Genomic DNA, 15,826 nt, shown 5'->3' on the forward strand with positions numbered 1-15,826 from the left:
GACACTGTGGCAAGGAAACCGATGCTGGGGGCCCGGCTCACCATGCTAATGGATCTGATTGAGTGGGCAACATTATCTGCAGTAGTCAAGTATTCATATCTCGAAAACCTCTAACATCCTCGCTGAAACAGTCCAAGCGTTGCTCATGAACCTCCCGAACTCTTCGCATGCCGCACAAGGGACTCAGTGGGCACTCGGAATCGGTCATTGCTACACGATCCGTTGGTTTATCTTGATAAAGGTAAGTGCTGTAAAATCAAAAATATACCCCCACTAGATGGAGATTGAGCAAACATGATACTTATCATCGCAGCCCGAAATCAGATAGTGCACGCCCTAGCGTAGGAAAATTCACGTCGTGGGGCGGTGACACCCCATAAGTAGGATTGAATGCAAAAATGCAAATTGAAGGTGCACTGGTGAGGGATATGGGGCAAGTCGATGCAGGCGAACCTGTCCTTTGTGCTGCCGGTGCACGGGTTGAGGTGAAGGGCCTCAACAGAGCTGCGTTCGATGTCATTGCGAGAGCCATCTTGGATGAATGCACAACACTTAGTTTATCAGAACGTTTTTTCTGGTTTGTGGATGTCCTAATAATATATGTGTCCGTGGAACAAAGGAAGCCAATTCCGAACACCTCTCCATATTTCGCGACCCCAAGAACCGGCACGTGAAGTACACGTGCGCTTGGACTCATGGAGCGTCTTGGGGGAAAGCAGCGAAAGGACAGAGATTGGGATCCTGAAAAGAATACAACCAGATTGATTTGTTTAGAATCTTGCAAGCATGGTGGAAGACAAGGTGCAGGATGCAGGGCCAGACGACAAAAAGAAGGCAGCAGTGAAAAAGAAGAAGTTGAAACCAGAGGAAGAGAAGGATGCTGACCTCTCCGAGGAAGATTTGGAACTTAAAAGTAATCTGGCCCTCATGGTCTCTCGCATCGCTGAGGGTGATCCGGGCGTGCAAGCGCTGGCCCTTCAAAGCGTCTCAACAGAGATTCGATCAGCCACCACTTCTATGACAAGCGTGCCTAAACCGCTGAAATTCCTGATATCCCATTATCAGACCTTGGCAGAAGTCTTTGAGAAGACGCCCGACGGGAAAAACAAGCAGCAGCTGGCCGATACGCTGTCTGTGCTGGCAATCACAACCAGCAAGGAAGGAGAGCGTGCCTGCCTGAAGTATAGGCTATCGGGCAGCAAGGTGTGCGGCATTATTGATCTCACGCATGACAGGATAAATTCATCGGGATCATGCGCTGTTGCTGGGAGCAAAACAGTCCACTTTTGTGATACATCCTATGCAAAGAGGACGATTTTATCATAGGAAGTGTGTGAATACTTGAAAGCATCACGTAGTCATAGGCTGTACCTTTTATCAGGGTACTTGTGCCATGCACAGGATGAGGTGGGAAGCTGGGGCCACGAGTATGTGCGGAGCTTGTCAGGCGAGATTGGGCAGGAGTACAATTCTCGCAGGGAAAAGGAGGAGCCTGTGGAGGACCTGCTAGAGCTTGTGGCCAAGATTCTCCCCTACCACATGTCCCACAATGCAGGCATGCTCCTCTTGGTAGCGCTGCTTTTATTTGCTAAATCACCACGTTGGCCTCACTTGCACCAACGTTCCAATAACCTCAACAATACAAAGCCGGAAGGGGTCTTGGTATTTTGGTGCAGAGCCGGAGGCAGTGGATCTGCTGCTGGAGACAGAGAAGCTGGAGTGGCTGGTGCAGCATGTGGACGCCAAGAATTATGGCAGGACGTGCTTGTACCTGGTTTCCTGCTGCGCGTACCTGCCCGAGGGCGATGACAAGGCGGTCCTGCAGACCGCCTATGACATCTACTCCAAGCAGGGCCAGGAAGCTGACGCCCTGCGCATCGCCCTCAAAATGAATGACACGGTGCGTACGCACCTGATATTCAGCCATCGGCACCATGTGATGCTCTGGTGCAGGACCCTATTCTAGCTAAAGGAGCAAGCCTTGTCTGTCCTTCTCTGACATGGTTGATGCTGCACAACCATTCCAAAGAGGAACTGATGAATCTCCCCGATAGTATTTCAATATAAATCACGGTCAACAGCATGGCTGTTGGAGGTGTGAAGCCAAATGATATATGGTGTGAAAGGACAATTGTTCGGAGAGAATTTCTGTGAGGGGTGAAATTAGTATCTGTTCACAGCGGGAGAGACCATGATTGTCGACTTGCATGCCATTTTGAATAATTTAGAATAATCTAAGTAGTCGTTTTCTGTGAGCAGGAGCTGGTAAAGAGGACGGTGGCGTCGTGCGAGGACGCACTGATAAAGAAGCAGCTGGGGTACCTGCTGGCGCGGCAGGGCGTGGCGCTCAACCTGGAGGACACCGCGGGCGCCAGCATGGACGAGGACCTGCAGATGGAGCTGCAGGAGATTATCTCCAACTCCAAGCTCTCCGAGCTCTACCTCTCCCTTGCCCGCGACCTCGACGTCATGGAAGCCAAGCTCCCTGAAGAGGTCTGTGCGCCCTCAGTGCGCAGCCAGTTGCTGCAGCACTTTGCTTGCATGTCAGTGCGGCACGATATCAGTCTGCAGCGAGCTGCCACAGTGCTCCCTTGCATGCATGTCAGCTTCATCCGTGAGAGTGCAGCATGCCATCAGTCTGCAGCTGGCTGCCTGAGGTCCCTTTGCATGCATGTTGCTTTCGTCCGTGTCAGTGGAGCACAAGCCTTGCCGTGACAGGTTGCCCTGACAGGCTTTGACAATGTCTCACCCAGGAAGCATGAACACCTGTGGCAGGACCATTTCCCAGAGATCGCCATCCCCTGCAATGCTTTATTGAGAGGCATGCTGCTGGGAGGCCATTGGCAGAAGGAGCTGCTGCAGAGACAAAAAAAAGACAACTGTACATGCTATTGGTTGCCGTCCGAGATGTGAGGTTCACATCCTGAGAGGTGTGGCTTGCAGGTGTACAAAACGCATCTGGTGGAGGGCAGGGCACCAGCGGGGCCGGCAGTGGATTCAGCGCGGCAGAACCTGGCATCTACATTTGTGAACGCATTTGTGAATGCCGGCTTTGGGCACGACAAGCTGATGACAGGTGATGCATGCAGTGCATGCCACTTGCCTTTTTACTGTCTCTCAACCGTACGCATCAGCTGCATGATAGGCACATCTTTGAAGTGCTCTGCATACACGTTATGCATCGCAGGACTACTGCTGTACAAACTGCAAGGCAGCCCTGACACTGAGAATTTTTTATTGCAGTGGAACCAGAGGCAGAGGCGAGCGGCTCGGACAGGGTGCACTGGATCTTCAAGAATAAGGACCAGGGCAAGACTGCGGCGGCTGCCTCTCTGGGCATGATCACCCTCTGGGACATCGAGGGCGGCCTCCCCCTCATTGACAAGTACCTCTACTCCAAAGACAACCATGTCGTTGCAGGTGGGCCTTCACCACTCCCCTGACACAAAAAAATGCAGATATGTTGATGTGAATGCATGTTTACAAGCATTATTGACCTGTGAGAAAGTGTGGTGACCTTGATGAAAAGTGTAGGGAGCATGGCTGATGGCGCAGGGCCTTGCACTGCCAATTCTGAGGTGCATGGGTCTGTGACGTGTGACAGGGGCGTTGTTAGCGGTGGGCATTCTCAATTGCGGGGTGCAGCACGAGAACGACCCAGCGTATGCGCTGCTGTACGACTTTGTGGAGAAGCACGATCCCGTCGTCAGAATAGGAGCCATCATGGGCCTCGGCCTGGCCTACGCTGGCACTCAGAAAGAGGAGGTGAGCTGCCCCTTCCGAGTCGCAGCCATCCTGGCATGCGCACCGCTTGATTGCATGCCCTCTTTCTTCATGTCATGCAGCTGATGGGAGAAATACTCAGTTTGTGCAATCACTCCATTCGCACTGATTGCGATTTTGAGGGTGGAGGATTGGTGACCGTGCGCAGGTGGGCGATCTGCTGACTCCGCTGATCACAGATCCGGACATCTCAATTGAGGTGGCCAGCTTTGCAGCTGTGGCGCTGGGCCTGGTATTTGTGGGCACCTGCCATGCCAGCAGCGTGGAGGCCATCCTCCAGGTGATGTCCTTTCCTCCTTGCAATTTTCCATGGACAAGAGAGCTGCAGACCTTTCTCAAGGCCACACAGGCATGGCGAAAGAGCACCCGCACTGTTGTTAGGGTGATGGCATGAATGGGGTTGCTGGTTCTAAGCTCTGTCGTGCTGGTGGCAGGCGCTGATGCTGAGGGGCGAGGCGGAGCTGGCGGAGCCCTGGGCGAAGCAGATGGTGCTGGGCCTGGGCCTCCTCTTCCTGGGCAAGCAGGGCGCCGTCGAGGCCACCGTCGAGGTCTGTGCCCCGCACTCCTCAAACCCGCTCTTGTCTTTTGTCTTCCGCCTCCTTTCAAGACCTTGCGGACTGTGTCACCACTAACCTCAACTGTGGTTTGTCTGTTGATCTGCAGCATCTGTAATCATTTGAGGTCCTGGTGGTTTTTAAATGGAAACTACGGTGCGCAGGTGGCCAAGACGCTGAACGAGCGCATATCCAAGTACGGGCAGGTGGTGCTGCAAACGCTGGCGTACGCGGGCACGGGCGACGTGCTGCAGATCCAGAGCCTGCTGGCCACCTGCGGCGAGCACATCGAGGTCGAGGAGAACGCCGCCTGGAAGGTCTGTGGACGCTCCTTTCAGCATGCATTCTCTATAACTGCCTCCTTCAGCAATGTGTTTTGCAGCAGTCCAATTTATACCTGAGCTTGCCGTTCAGCTGATGATTGCTAGCCTGCTTGAGCACATGCAGCAAATGGAAAACAGCAGAAAGTCACCATTATGGCCTGTTTGCCAGACAAGCAAGCAAGCAGATATGCACATGATGTTTTACAACAAGAACGTGGCCCCGGTTCTAGGAGCTCACCCAATGAACTCCTAGCTTTGGAGCAGGCCAGAATGAAAGGGAGGGAGGGTGGGCCAGATATATACCGTTTCCTAGCACATGGGCTTTAGCTGGGAATGCATGTGGCGTGCAGGTGGCGCACCAGGGCCCTGCCACGCTGGGCATTGCGCTCGTGGCGCTGTCGGAGGAGCTGGGCATCTCCATGGCCCACCGCGCCCTCGAGCACCTGCTGCAGTACGGGGAACCCTCTGTTAGGTACCGCTTCACCCCGCCACCCATGCCGTCTTCTGTGCCTATCCTCTGTGCTCATATTGTGGGTTTATTTTCGCCCACCTACGTTAGTGGGGGGCTGCAAAATTTGGAAGGGATTTGACAGAAGTCTCATTGCTGTGCGGGGTTGGCTGGTGCAGGCGAGCAGTGCCACTGGCCTTGGCGCTGCTGAATGTGAGCAACCCCACGCTGGGGTCCATGGACGCGCTCTCCAGGCTCTCCCACGACACTGACGTCGAAGTCGCGCAGAACGCCGTCGTCTCCCTAGGTAAATCCCCCTTCCCGGGCCACTTTTCTGTGTGCGCAGAAACACCAACTGCACAGCGGAAGCTGTCCAGCATACATAATTGGGTTCTGTTTAATAAATTTCTTCCTAGGCCACTTGTTTTTGCTTTTCATATTTTTTTGTGCACAGAAACAATATCAGCCTAAAGGAAGCCTCACAGGACACAGTGGGGTCGGTGAGACTGCATCAGAAATACTGATATGCATAGGTTTAGGCGAGAACAATCCGTGGCCATGAGCTGATGAGTGTCAGGTGTCTGCTGCAGGCATCATCGGCGCGGGCACAAACAATGCGCGGCTGGCTGGCATGCTGCGCAGCCTGGGCAGCTACTACTACAAGGAGCCGACGCTGCTGTTCCTGGTGCGCATCGCCCAGGGGCTTGTGCACATGGGCAAGGGCCTGCTTAATCTCGCCCCCACCCACACCGACGGCCACCTCCTCTCAGGTGCTCCTCCCTTCTCACCCCCCTCTCTTTATACCCCTGGCTGCCCTTTGCAGGCAGCTGTAGAGGAAGTTCAGAGACAGAGTTGTGCAGAACTATGAGTTTGAATATCAGTGTAAGCACAGATAATTGTGTTTTCTGCTCCCCCAATGCCGTGAAATGAGAAATGTCCAGCAATAACAGAATCCAGCAATACCAGAATTGGAAGAACGGCTGCTGGCAGGCGATGTGGTGGGTCTATGGCAAGTGACAGAACCTGAGGTGAGAGGGTGTGGGGTGAAACTGCAGGCGTGCAGCTGGCGGGCATTCTGGCGCTGCTGCACAGCTGCTTTGACCTGAAGAGCTCGCTGGGCGGCAAGCACCCGTACGTGCTCTACTACCTGACGGCTGCCATGCGTCCGCGCATGCTCATGACCGTGGACACCGCCGGCAAGCTGCTGCCCGTCTCAGTCAGGGTCGGCCAGGCCATCGACACCGTCGCCCAGGTGCACCCCCTAAGCCATGTGCTGTCCCTGCAGCGCACAAAATATTGTAGATGAGTGCGCGGATCGGCTGAAAACTTCCTTGATGTGCATGCTAGTGCCAGCGCATTTTCAATGCAGCGTTGGGAGTGTATCCTCCTGACAGTTCCTCGAAACCTTGTCTGAGAGAGAGAGAGAGAGAGAGAGAGAGAGAGAGAGAGAGAGAATTACAGCATGATTGGTCAGTGTCATGGCTCAGCAGGATGCACAGGAGTGCCTGATATTTTGATACCCAGAGGTCTCTGCACATGTCCTGATTTGCAGTGGTTTGGCGTGGCAGGCTGGGCGGCCCAAGACAATCACAGGGTTCCAGACGCACACGACACCGGTGCTGCTGAGCGTGGGGGACCGCGCTGAGCTGGCGACCAACAAGTACCTGCCGCTGTCCAGCGTCCTGGAGGGCATCGTCATCCTCAAAGAGAACCCCGACTATGTAGAGTCCCAAGAATAGGCGCACATATGCCATGTGCAATGCTTGTCATGTTGACACTTGGATGGGGGCGGCGCACTGCGTGCACCTAGGGCTGCATGCACATGCAATAGACCTGACCTGAGACGGTGTAGCCTCAGGTGAGGCTTTGTCATTGAACAAACTGGTTGGCAGGCTGTAGATGCTTTGACGATGGGCGGTCTGTCGCATTAAACCTCATGGAAGGAACTCTTAGGACTGCAACAGGGGGTCAAGCAGTGCTGCTCAAGCAGTGCTGCCAGCCACGGTGGGCACATGCGTGTGCCCTCCTGAAAGCAATGGGACGCGCTTGAGATCAGTGCTCATGTAACATGCCTAGCTCATGTACTATGTGATGTCCAAACAGTTCGTCGACTTTGTCTGCTAGGGGCATTTTCCAGGTGGGGTTCATACTTGGAAAGCTAGCTTCCTCTCTCCTGGAAGCTGCAATGTGGCACCGGCATGGGCGGCGATCAATCTCATCGCTTTTGCAATGTCTCTCTAACTTCTTGATGAGGCAGATATCTGTAGTCTAATACATCCGTGACATTGTATCAATAATGATGAATACGGACGTAGCCGTCGTTGTCGACATCCCTGGCAGAGGAAAGGGGTTGAAGGCTGGAAGAAATGTCGCTGCAGGCGAAGTTATCCTTTCAGATCTTCCTATAATGATAGCTCAAAACGATGTGGGAGAGTTTTGCACTGCTTGTTTGCGTACACAGGCCGGCAGAAGTGGTGAGTAGCTCTGCACATCCCTAAAAGCAGCCGGCCTCTCTACTGACCATCATGCTGCACAATGCACAAATTTACTTCGCTGAAAGATTCGTTTTATTATGCTTGTGCAGACACTGTGGCATGCAATGACTGTGGCCAGGCTATGTTTTGCTCTGCTGACTGTGAGCGCCGGGCTCGCCAGGACCCAGCTGGTCATTCACCTGCTGTGTGCAGGCAAGCTTGCTCCCAAAACTCATCACAGCATGATTACTGATGTTATATTGCCATATAAAGCATTCATGCAACATGCATGAGCCTGTATTAGCGTACTATTCACTGTCTGCGCGGCGTGCAAGTCCTGCAATCACACTTGTGACTGCATGCAGGACGCTTGCAAAGCTGGACATGCATGGGCTGAGCGGGGAGAGCATCGCAACTCTGCGCTTCCTGGTGCAGGCACAGGCGCTGTTCATGGCCTCAACCCATGATGAGGCAGCCAGCGCCAGATGGGCAGCTTTTGCAGGCCTCTCTGGGGCAGCACACAGCAGGAGCAAAGACTCTTCTGACCTGTTCCGGCGGCTGAGCACCGCAACATTATCCGCACAGCTGCCGCAGTTGGCAGGTGCGACAGTTGGCAGATCTAGGGAGTATTTGTTCTGCATTCCCCTCGCGTTTTATTTTAGGGGTCTGCAGCTGAAGCAGCCAGCATGCTGCTGCTGCAGTCTGCACAACTACCAGGATAATTTTTTATCCGAGAATATGCAGGATCAAGGCCTTTATCACCTGAGGAGGTGGCGGATGCCCTTGCCAAGGAGGAGCTGAATGGTTATGGCATCATGGCACCCTCAGGGCCCGAGGTGAGGTTTTGCCTCAACAACAGAAATTGCCAGCTGAGGTCAAGGAACAATGTCTTGGGAACAGCACATCAACCTCAAGCAAATCTGGATTCTGTGGCAGGGTGAGAGGAGGATCCGAGGGACGGCCCTCTATCCGAAGGCATCCCTCCTCAACCACGAGTGCCTGCCGAATGTTGCACGGGTGGACAACTTTGATGAAGCAGATGTGAACGCGCCGGAAAACACTGCGGTGCGTGACATGTCTATGAAGTGTAGCTTGACTCCATTCTTCCGCATGTCCTTATGAGGCTGGGACATGCACTGCCGGATTGTGCATGACCAAATAGCCGGCCTGGTGGATGTGTGTCTGAGAATATCAGGGGTGTGTACAGGTGCATTTTAAGGCCCTGCATAATCTGCCGGCCGGTGAGGAGTTCACACAGAGCTACTTTCCCATGCACACCAGCTACCATGTCAGGCAGCAGCGATGCCAGGACCAATATGGCTTTGCTTGCAACTGCCCCCGCTGCAAGGTGAACTCCTTTTCACCCCTTTCCCAAATCTTTGGCGACCTTCTTTGACTGTCCCCAGGGAATGGAAAATCAGGCCCCTTCCCCAATGTCAGTCACTTGTTTGCACTGTCATAGGGATAGTAAGGAAGTGTAGCTACTGTCTGGGATCCTTGCCAATCTTGGGAGTCTAGAGAGACAGTGGCTGACAATGAGTGTCAACTTCAGTAGACCGAGTGTGGTGTCAATGCAGGAGGAGAGCACATGGCCGAGCGACGATGAGGCAGACAACCTTGGGGACGAAGAGCAAATGGAAGTGGAACGGGAAGCTGGCAGCATGGGCGAAGAAGCAGAGCAGGACGGGGACCGGGCGGATGCAGGGTACATCCAGGTGTTCCTGCTGAAGTATGTGTGCCCCCAGACAGACTGCTTTGGCACTATGGTGCCCATCCAGGCAGGCAGCTCGCTTCATGTCTGCAACATGTGCGGCTGCCATCGCACCGAAGTCCAGTTCCTGGCGGATCTGGAGGCTGCGCACAACGACGAGGCCATGGCAGCAGCATGACCTTATGCCAAATCTTTGCAATGTATGCCAGAAAATCTGATAAGGATGACTGAATATCGCTGCCATGCGTTGGCGCAGTATTTGAGAGAAATGTTGCCTTGAGCCATGAACATGTTGTGAATGACATGAGATTGGTTTACAAGGGTTGCTGTGTGAAACCCTTGCACATCAGCAATGCTGGCATATTTTAGGAAATACGTCAGCCTTTCAAGAATCGCCATTGAATGTTGCTGTCCTTGTGGAGCAGGATGTAGACCCTCATGCGCTTGCTGTTTGCCTTCACCTTGCACCTTGCTGGCAGGATGCGGCTGTACAGCTTGGGCACATGCAAATGGTGTGTAATGATGGCACCCTCAGCCCATACTTCCAGAGATCTCTCCTCAAACACCACATGCACCTGTGCATTCAGCGCAAGATGGCTTGAATACATGTGCATGCAGGGCACCTATAAATGCTATATATTAGTTTTTTAAAAGACTTGAAAGACATAATAGAAGCATATGTATGTAAGCAAGGTGTTGATTTTGTCTGTGCACCTGCTGCTTTGGGATGGGCTCAGAAAGAGGAATGGTGATGCAGACCTCGAAGGCATCATCACTCCATTTGTAGCCTGAGATCTCTTCCAGCTTACCAGCTGCATGTCTGCGTTGGAAGGGTGCACGTGCAGCCTGACTTGGCGTGATCCGATCCTGCACATGCAGGAGCCATGAAAAGACGGCCCATTTTTTGTAAAATTGTGCATGGGTTTTAGGCATCTCAATTCCTTTGGTGGAAGTTGTGCGAGAGCTTACCAATGGTAGCACCTCTTCTGGGTCGTCAAATGCAGGTAGTTCCACTTCAGTAATGCGGCCTCGCTCATCTCCGAGCTGCTGGGCAATGGATATCCATGGCGGCACCTCTGGCAGCCCATAACCATTGACAATTCCCATGATGCACTTGACAATGCGGTCTGCCCCTATCCGCATGCCCGGCATCTCACCTGCACGCCATCAATTTGCAAACGCTCACTAATCTTTCTGGACATTCGTGCTAGACATTTATATTTATAGACCTTTATATAGCCATCAAAGTCCATTCTTTGGCATGACATCGTTCGCATTATAATCGAATTTTTTTGGCAGGAGGGCGGGTGAAGCATGCCTGCAGCAGGGCCGATGGACAGCATTGCACTGCGGCCCAGCAAGAAGAGAGGCAGCCCTGGCCAGGCCAGTGTGCTGTCGTCCAACACAGGGTAGCCCCCAACAATCTCTGTGGGGCAAGCGGCTTGAAGTTGTGACAGGAGAGGGTCTGACAGGCAATCCACTGCTGTCCCAGTCGCCAGCCACAAGACATCCGCATATATGCATTCATCGCTGCCTGCAGGACCAAATTGTTACCTCGAGCGGCTAGGTTTAAATATGTCCATGCATGGGCTATGTTTCAGGCTAAATCATATTTTTCGCCGGCATGCCAAGCCAATATTCAGAAACCAGGTAGCACTGTCAATGCCAGTAGTATTGTATACTTCTCACGTGCAATAGTTCCTACTAATTTACCACAAGTCTCACTGCTGGCGCCCTTCACACACTCCAGCTCCGCATGTGCCGCGGCAGCATGCTTTCTGGCGTGGCATGTCCTGTGCCGCAAGGAGAGGCACAGCCGGTGGCCCTGCTGCGAAGAGCTTGCCACTTCACAGTCCTCCAGCAACTGCAGCCTGCCAGCGCTGACGGCGCTGTGCAGATCAGTCATGGTCGTCGCATTGATGCTGGCGCTCCCGCGCGCTGTGTGACACATCCGCATCCGCTGCAAATGGTCGGTGTTTGCCCTGTAGGGTGCCAGCTCCTTGTTCCCAAACCAGCCCACCTGGAGCACCATTAGTACTTGGTTTTTTCTGCAGGTCTGTGTTTTCAGCAGGTCTGTCATTGATTGAAGCAAGCAAGATATGTGTTCAGCCAGCTCAGCATCCAGCTCAGCAGTAGCTCAGCAATCTGCATGTTGCAGGAAAATGTGTGTTGGAGTCAGGTCTTCAATCATCAGATGAGAGCAAAGCACCTCGCAGTCAAGCGCTCCGACGCAGAGCTTGTGTCTGCAGATGAGGGTGGTGCTGGCAGCCCCTCCACTGCACGCCCTCAGCGCCAGCTGAGCACTTGTCATGCCTCCACCCACGATCACCACTGCCCTGCCTGACACATCAGTCTGGCTGACCAGCACGTCAGTCGCATGCTGAATGAGGGGCACTTTTGCCGAGGCCTGCTGCCCATTTGCATCGGGCAATTGTGTTGAGGCTTGCTCCGCATTTGCAGCGGGGAAAGTGTCAGGCTGCACCCACGTGGGCCACACCGGGACTGTGGGGCTGCTGCAGTAAACGACAGCCTTTGTGATGATTGTTCTGCCGCTGGCCAGGCTGACTCTGCAGCCGTCTGCGCATTCACAAATGCATGCCATGAAGCGAGTGCTGTTGATTGCGCGAAAATAATTTTGACAAAATTGACCGAAGCTTTTTGCAATGATGGGCAAGCGAAGAATACCTGAGCCTGGCTCATCCTCATCATATTCATGCGGGTGAACCGCAGTTACGCTGTCTTTGATCAGCCCTTGCAGGTAAGCCATGGCGCTCTTGATGATGGTTTCGTGACAGAAATCTTCCAACAGCTGCAAGGATGGTACCAAGGAAGCTCCCTCTGTGGGAAGAAGCTCCTGCGCTCTCCAGACATGGTGTGTTACTAGAGTTAGAAGGCTTGACAGGTGGCAGAAGAGGAGGGAATGATGCTGCCGCCACACCTTTACGCGAGATTCCAGCTTGCAGAAGGAACTCAAGGCTGTAGGGCTCTTGTGAGGGGTGTGGTTTGCAGGCATCCGCAGATACTGGGTCCCAATGTTCAAATGTTTTTCCTTCCAGGCTGACATCCACTGCCCAGATTGATCGATACAGACGGTTTCCTGTAAGCATGTCCCTTCAGAAGACTGTACTGGTCGTCAATTGATCGTTAGATGTATTCAAAGCGGTCCAGAGGGTTACCTTCAGCACTCGCACAGGCAGGCGTGAGAGCAAATGCAGAGCTGCGCATCCTGATCCGATTATAACAAGGGACAATTTATCCTGCTCTTCGGTTGACTTCATAAGGATGGGTTGTACAATTGGCCTTGGTTCAAGATCAGATGCTAACTCTCGACATGGAAAGCGTTACAATCTCGTCAGGAGGCAACACTTGAAGTGCTTCCCTGATGTCACATCAAAACATAGTTGAAACATATCTCTGTATTTATCACCGTGTTCTCTCACGAGAATGATTGAATTACGGGTATCAGGAGAGACCCTGAGTCGGAGTGATCTAGAACGGATCGGCAGCTGAGTCGACACGGAAAGTAGATCTGTATGCTCTTTCCGTTATTGCAACTATCCAGGATATGAATGCAGTATGCAGATCCACCCTGTTTTCCAGGACAAAGTTTCCCTTGGCGCACTGCACGTGGCAGGTTCTTGAGAACATGACCCTCCTTGCCATTACTCCAGAAACATCGCATTGCATTCTCTCTCTTTTTGCCTCAGGGAAGTTGCACGATTTGCGGACAATTGCAATTTCCCTGTCTGATCTTGCACGTGGCCGGCCTTGCAAGCCACAACCGCAGCGATTGTTCGAGGAGAGGACTCGCATCAATTGCAAGGACTATTACTTGACTTGAAAGCACAGTATGCTCAAAGATCTATCTTCTCCTACACAACCTCCTGCCAGGCAGCCTTGCCCCCAGACTTGGCAGTCTTCAACTTCTGCTGCGGCCGGAGCACGCCAGACAGCTGCCCATGCAGCAGCTTCTGCTGGCTCAGTATTCGCCGCATGCCCAACATGACAGGATGCTCCTTGGCGTCCTTCCTGTCACTCACAACCAGCAACAGCCCCGCAAACACTCCAACAGCGCCCAAGTCCCAGATCGACGGCTCCTCCCCCAACACTGCAAACGCCAGCACCGTCCCCACCATCGGCTGCAGGCACTGGAACGCAGCCACCTGCCCATGCACAAAGCACCGCTCAATGTCGCATTTTTTTCACAGAAGCCGCACAAACAAACGCCAGTCCAGTGCATTGCAGAGTTTTTTCTTCACTTAATGTCACATTGCACTGCTCCAGTACTGCTACTGCCACAGCTACTACTACTGCAATATATTGCAGGCGGTTCCTGCCAGGAGGCACGGTGCGTATGCAGACAGTCTGCAGACTTTGAGGAAGGCAAATTTCCTGCCAGACATGGGCTGTCATACACGTTTTCATACACTCTCATACAAATAGCGCGGTGATATGGCAGCACCTGCGAGGCGGGCAAGTACTGCGTGGCCCAGGTGACGACGTAATAGCCGATGACGGAGCATATGAAGATCCAGTAGACCAGCGGGCCCCACAGCTGCCGGGGCACCTCCCAGCCGTCCTGCTCCACAAACAGCAGCGCAGTGGCCCCCATGCACACCGCCGCCGTCACGTATGACCAGGCCGCCACGCAGATGGCCGGGTACTTGGCCACCAGCTGCTTCGCGCTGCAGCAGCACAGCTAAAATTCTCATTGCTTGCACCACCACTACTCAGTGTGTTCAGCATACACAAGTAGCCGAGGAAGGGTGCGTGGCAGCCAAAGTGAGAGAGTATGATCGGACCTGAGGTAGTAGCAGGCCATCGCGAGCGTGTTGAGCAGCAGGAACATGTTGCCCAGCATCAGGTGCCGTCCCTCAGCCGCCGTGTGGTGCCCCCCCACGCCCCCCAACACCTGCGCCGCATACCCCAATCACTTCCCCATTGAGCTTTCTCAACCCAGTCTCAACAAAGCATGCACGCTTTGACAAGCCCTCTACGGTGAGCCGCGGCACACAAGCGAGTCCACAACGTCCCTGGAACCCAGTGCTTTTGAGCCGACCAGAACCGCCTCAGGCAGCCAGACCTTGCAGCAAGCATTTGCCTGAAACCAAAACAGAAGCAGACCATGCACATTTGAGCCGCCGACTGCAGCGTGTGGTTGGCACATAAAGAGGGGATGACCATTCCCTTGGAGCCGGTCACTGCAGCAGACAAACTAGACGAAGAAGAGGGGCTGACCATGCAGATGGAGCCGCCGACTGCGAGCGCGATGCCGATGAACTTTTGGAGGGAGCCGGCCTCCAGGTTGAGTAGCACGGCGATCATGGCGGTGAAGACTGGGATGGTGGGCTGCATGCAGGTGGCCACAACCACGCCCGACATGTCGATGCCCACAATGTAGAAGAGCTGGTTGAAGTACAGGCACAGCCCCAGCGCCATCACCCGCACCAGATCCACCCTCCTCGGCAGCAGCCCTGCGCGCAATGAAAGTGCACTCGGTGCTGCTTGCCACAAATGCTCTGCCAGAGTACAGCACAGTCGAAGCCGAAAGGGTCGCACAACCCCCCATGTGCATCTACTTGGGCACGCAGCGCGCTCATTGCGGAGGGGGGCAGCTCTGCGCTGTTTGACGCTTTCTGCGCAATTTCTAAGAGCCGCAAGAGCTGGAAGGCTTCCCGTAAGAGCAGGCGAGATAGAGTTTTGGGGTGGGCCAAGCGTAATGTTGATAAGTGCAGCGGGCGAATTTCAATAATAATTATGGACTCAAAGTGGCAGACATGTTGGATGGATCACCTGTCATGAACCACGCCATGGCGCACATGATGGGCCCCGCGATTACTTCCCGCAGGAAGGCATAGATGATGGGGTGGAATACTTGGCCGTTGGCAGAGTTCACTTGGCGCAGGCAGGACTTGAGGTACACGCTGCCGATGCAGAAGGCCGTCTGTGTCAAGGCCAGTGCCAGCTGGCAGTGCCACGCCGGGACAGGTACGAGCTGCAGTGCACCTGCAGCAGCCACTCTGACTGAAATTGGTAGCCAACGGTCGCAGGCACCGCAGGCATTGAACAGCAGCACTTTGTCAGACACTCGGCCACTGGCATGGAGCATACAGCAAGGCAATGTGGAAGGGACTCAGATCTGTCAGCACCTTCTTTCCGAGGGGTATCCAGAGAGTGAGAAGCCTCTTGCAGCTCAGCATCTTCTGAGTCACCGAAAGCACTTCTCTGCTTGGCACGGAGAGGTGCTCCTGGAGGTTTCAATGTAGATGGCTTGAATGCCATAAGCTGGACAGGTCCTACCCGTCACTGCGCTACAGATTGACAGGCTGGTGGCCTCCCGAGGATCTTGTGGTTGCAGAATGACTACTTCTCTGCCTAGGAAGTCATATTCGAAGTCCGCAGGGGCGACGCTGCAACCCTTAACCTCCTTGGCACGGCTCAGAGATGTGAAGTTGCAACCTTTTCTACATTCTGCGGTAGATCGAGCGCGATTGCTCAGGATCTAGAAATTTCCTATTCATCATCTTCCTATA

The 15,826-nt window shown here is 53.7% G+C and overlaps 4 protein-coding genes across 4 annotated transcripts; 2 read left to right on the forward strand and 2 right to left on the reverse strand.

Annotated features, from left to right (window-relative positions):
• Positions 1-786: 786 nt before the first annotated feature.
• On the forward strand, positions 787-7,214 carry COCSUDRAFT_53651 (26S proteasome regulatory subunit; the record flags this gene model as incomplete). The annotated part of the gene is made up of 15 exons (XM_005647253.1): positions 787-1,203; positions 1,402-1,555; positions 1,677-1,900; positions 2,260-2,493; positions 2,944-3,076; positions 3,244-3,420; positions 3,605-3,765; positions 3,932-4,063; positions 4,218-4,331; positions 4,502-4,654; positions 5,023-5,132; positions 5,288-5,415; positions 5,699-5,878; positions 6,164-6,360; positions 6,677-7,214. 15 exons carry the CDS (start codon positions 787-789, stop codon positions 6,845-6,847), a joined length of 2,685 nt encoding a protein of 894 aa, XP_005647310.1. The 3' UTR covers positions 6,848-7,214.
• A 493-nt stretch (positions 7,215-7,707) lies between these two features.
• On the forward strand, positions 7,708-9,471 carry COCSUDRAFT_42390 (hypothetical protein; the record flags this gene model as incomplete). The annotated part of the gene is made up of 6 exons (XM_005647254.1): positions 7,708-7,787; positions 7,948-8,183; positions 8,327-8,418; positions 8,519-8,647; positions 8,790-8,930; positions 9,160-9,471. The coding sequence occupies 6 exons, from the start codon at positions 7,708-7,710 to the stop codon at positions 9,469-9,471; spliced, it is 990 nt and encodes a 329-aa protein (XP_005647311.1).
• A 955-nt stretch (positions 9,472-10,426) lies between these two features.
• COCSUDRAFT_16025 (hypothetical protein) lies at positions 10,427-12,384 on the reverse strand (the record flags this gene model as incomplete). The annotated part of the gene is made up of 5 exons (XM_005647255.1): positions 10,427-10,823; positions 11,108-11,313; positions 11,503-11,795; positions 11,979-12,147; positions 12,238-12,384. Coding segments are annotated over 5 exons (1,212 nt in total), but the record flags the coding sequence as incomplete, so codon positions are not given.
• Positions 12,385-13,165: 781 nt separating this feature from the next.
• Positions 13,166-15,493, reverse strand: COCSUDRAFT_42391 (DUF6-domain-containing protein; the record flags this gene model as incomplete). The annotated part of the gene is made up of 6 exons (XM_005647256.1): positions 13,166-13,456; positions 13,756-13,978; positions 14,096-14,205; positions 14,532-14,767; positions 15,087-15,288; positions 15,443-15,493. The coding sequence occupies 6 exons, from the start codon at positions 15,491-15,493 to the stop codon at positions 13,166-13,168; spliced, it is 1,113 nt and encodes a 370-aa protein (XP_005647313.1).
• Between the last annotated feature and the right edge of the window lie 333 nt (positions 15,494-15,826).

The sequence above is a fragment of the Coccomyxa subellipsoidea genome (genome assembly GCF_000258705.1).
Source record: "Coccomyxa subellipsoidea C-169, whole genome shotgun sequence".
In the NCBI taxonomy this organism is placed as follows: domain Eukaryota; kingdom Viridiplantae; phylum Chlorophyta; class Trebouxiophyceae; family Coccomyxaceae; genus Coccomyxa; species Coccomyxa subellipsoidea.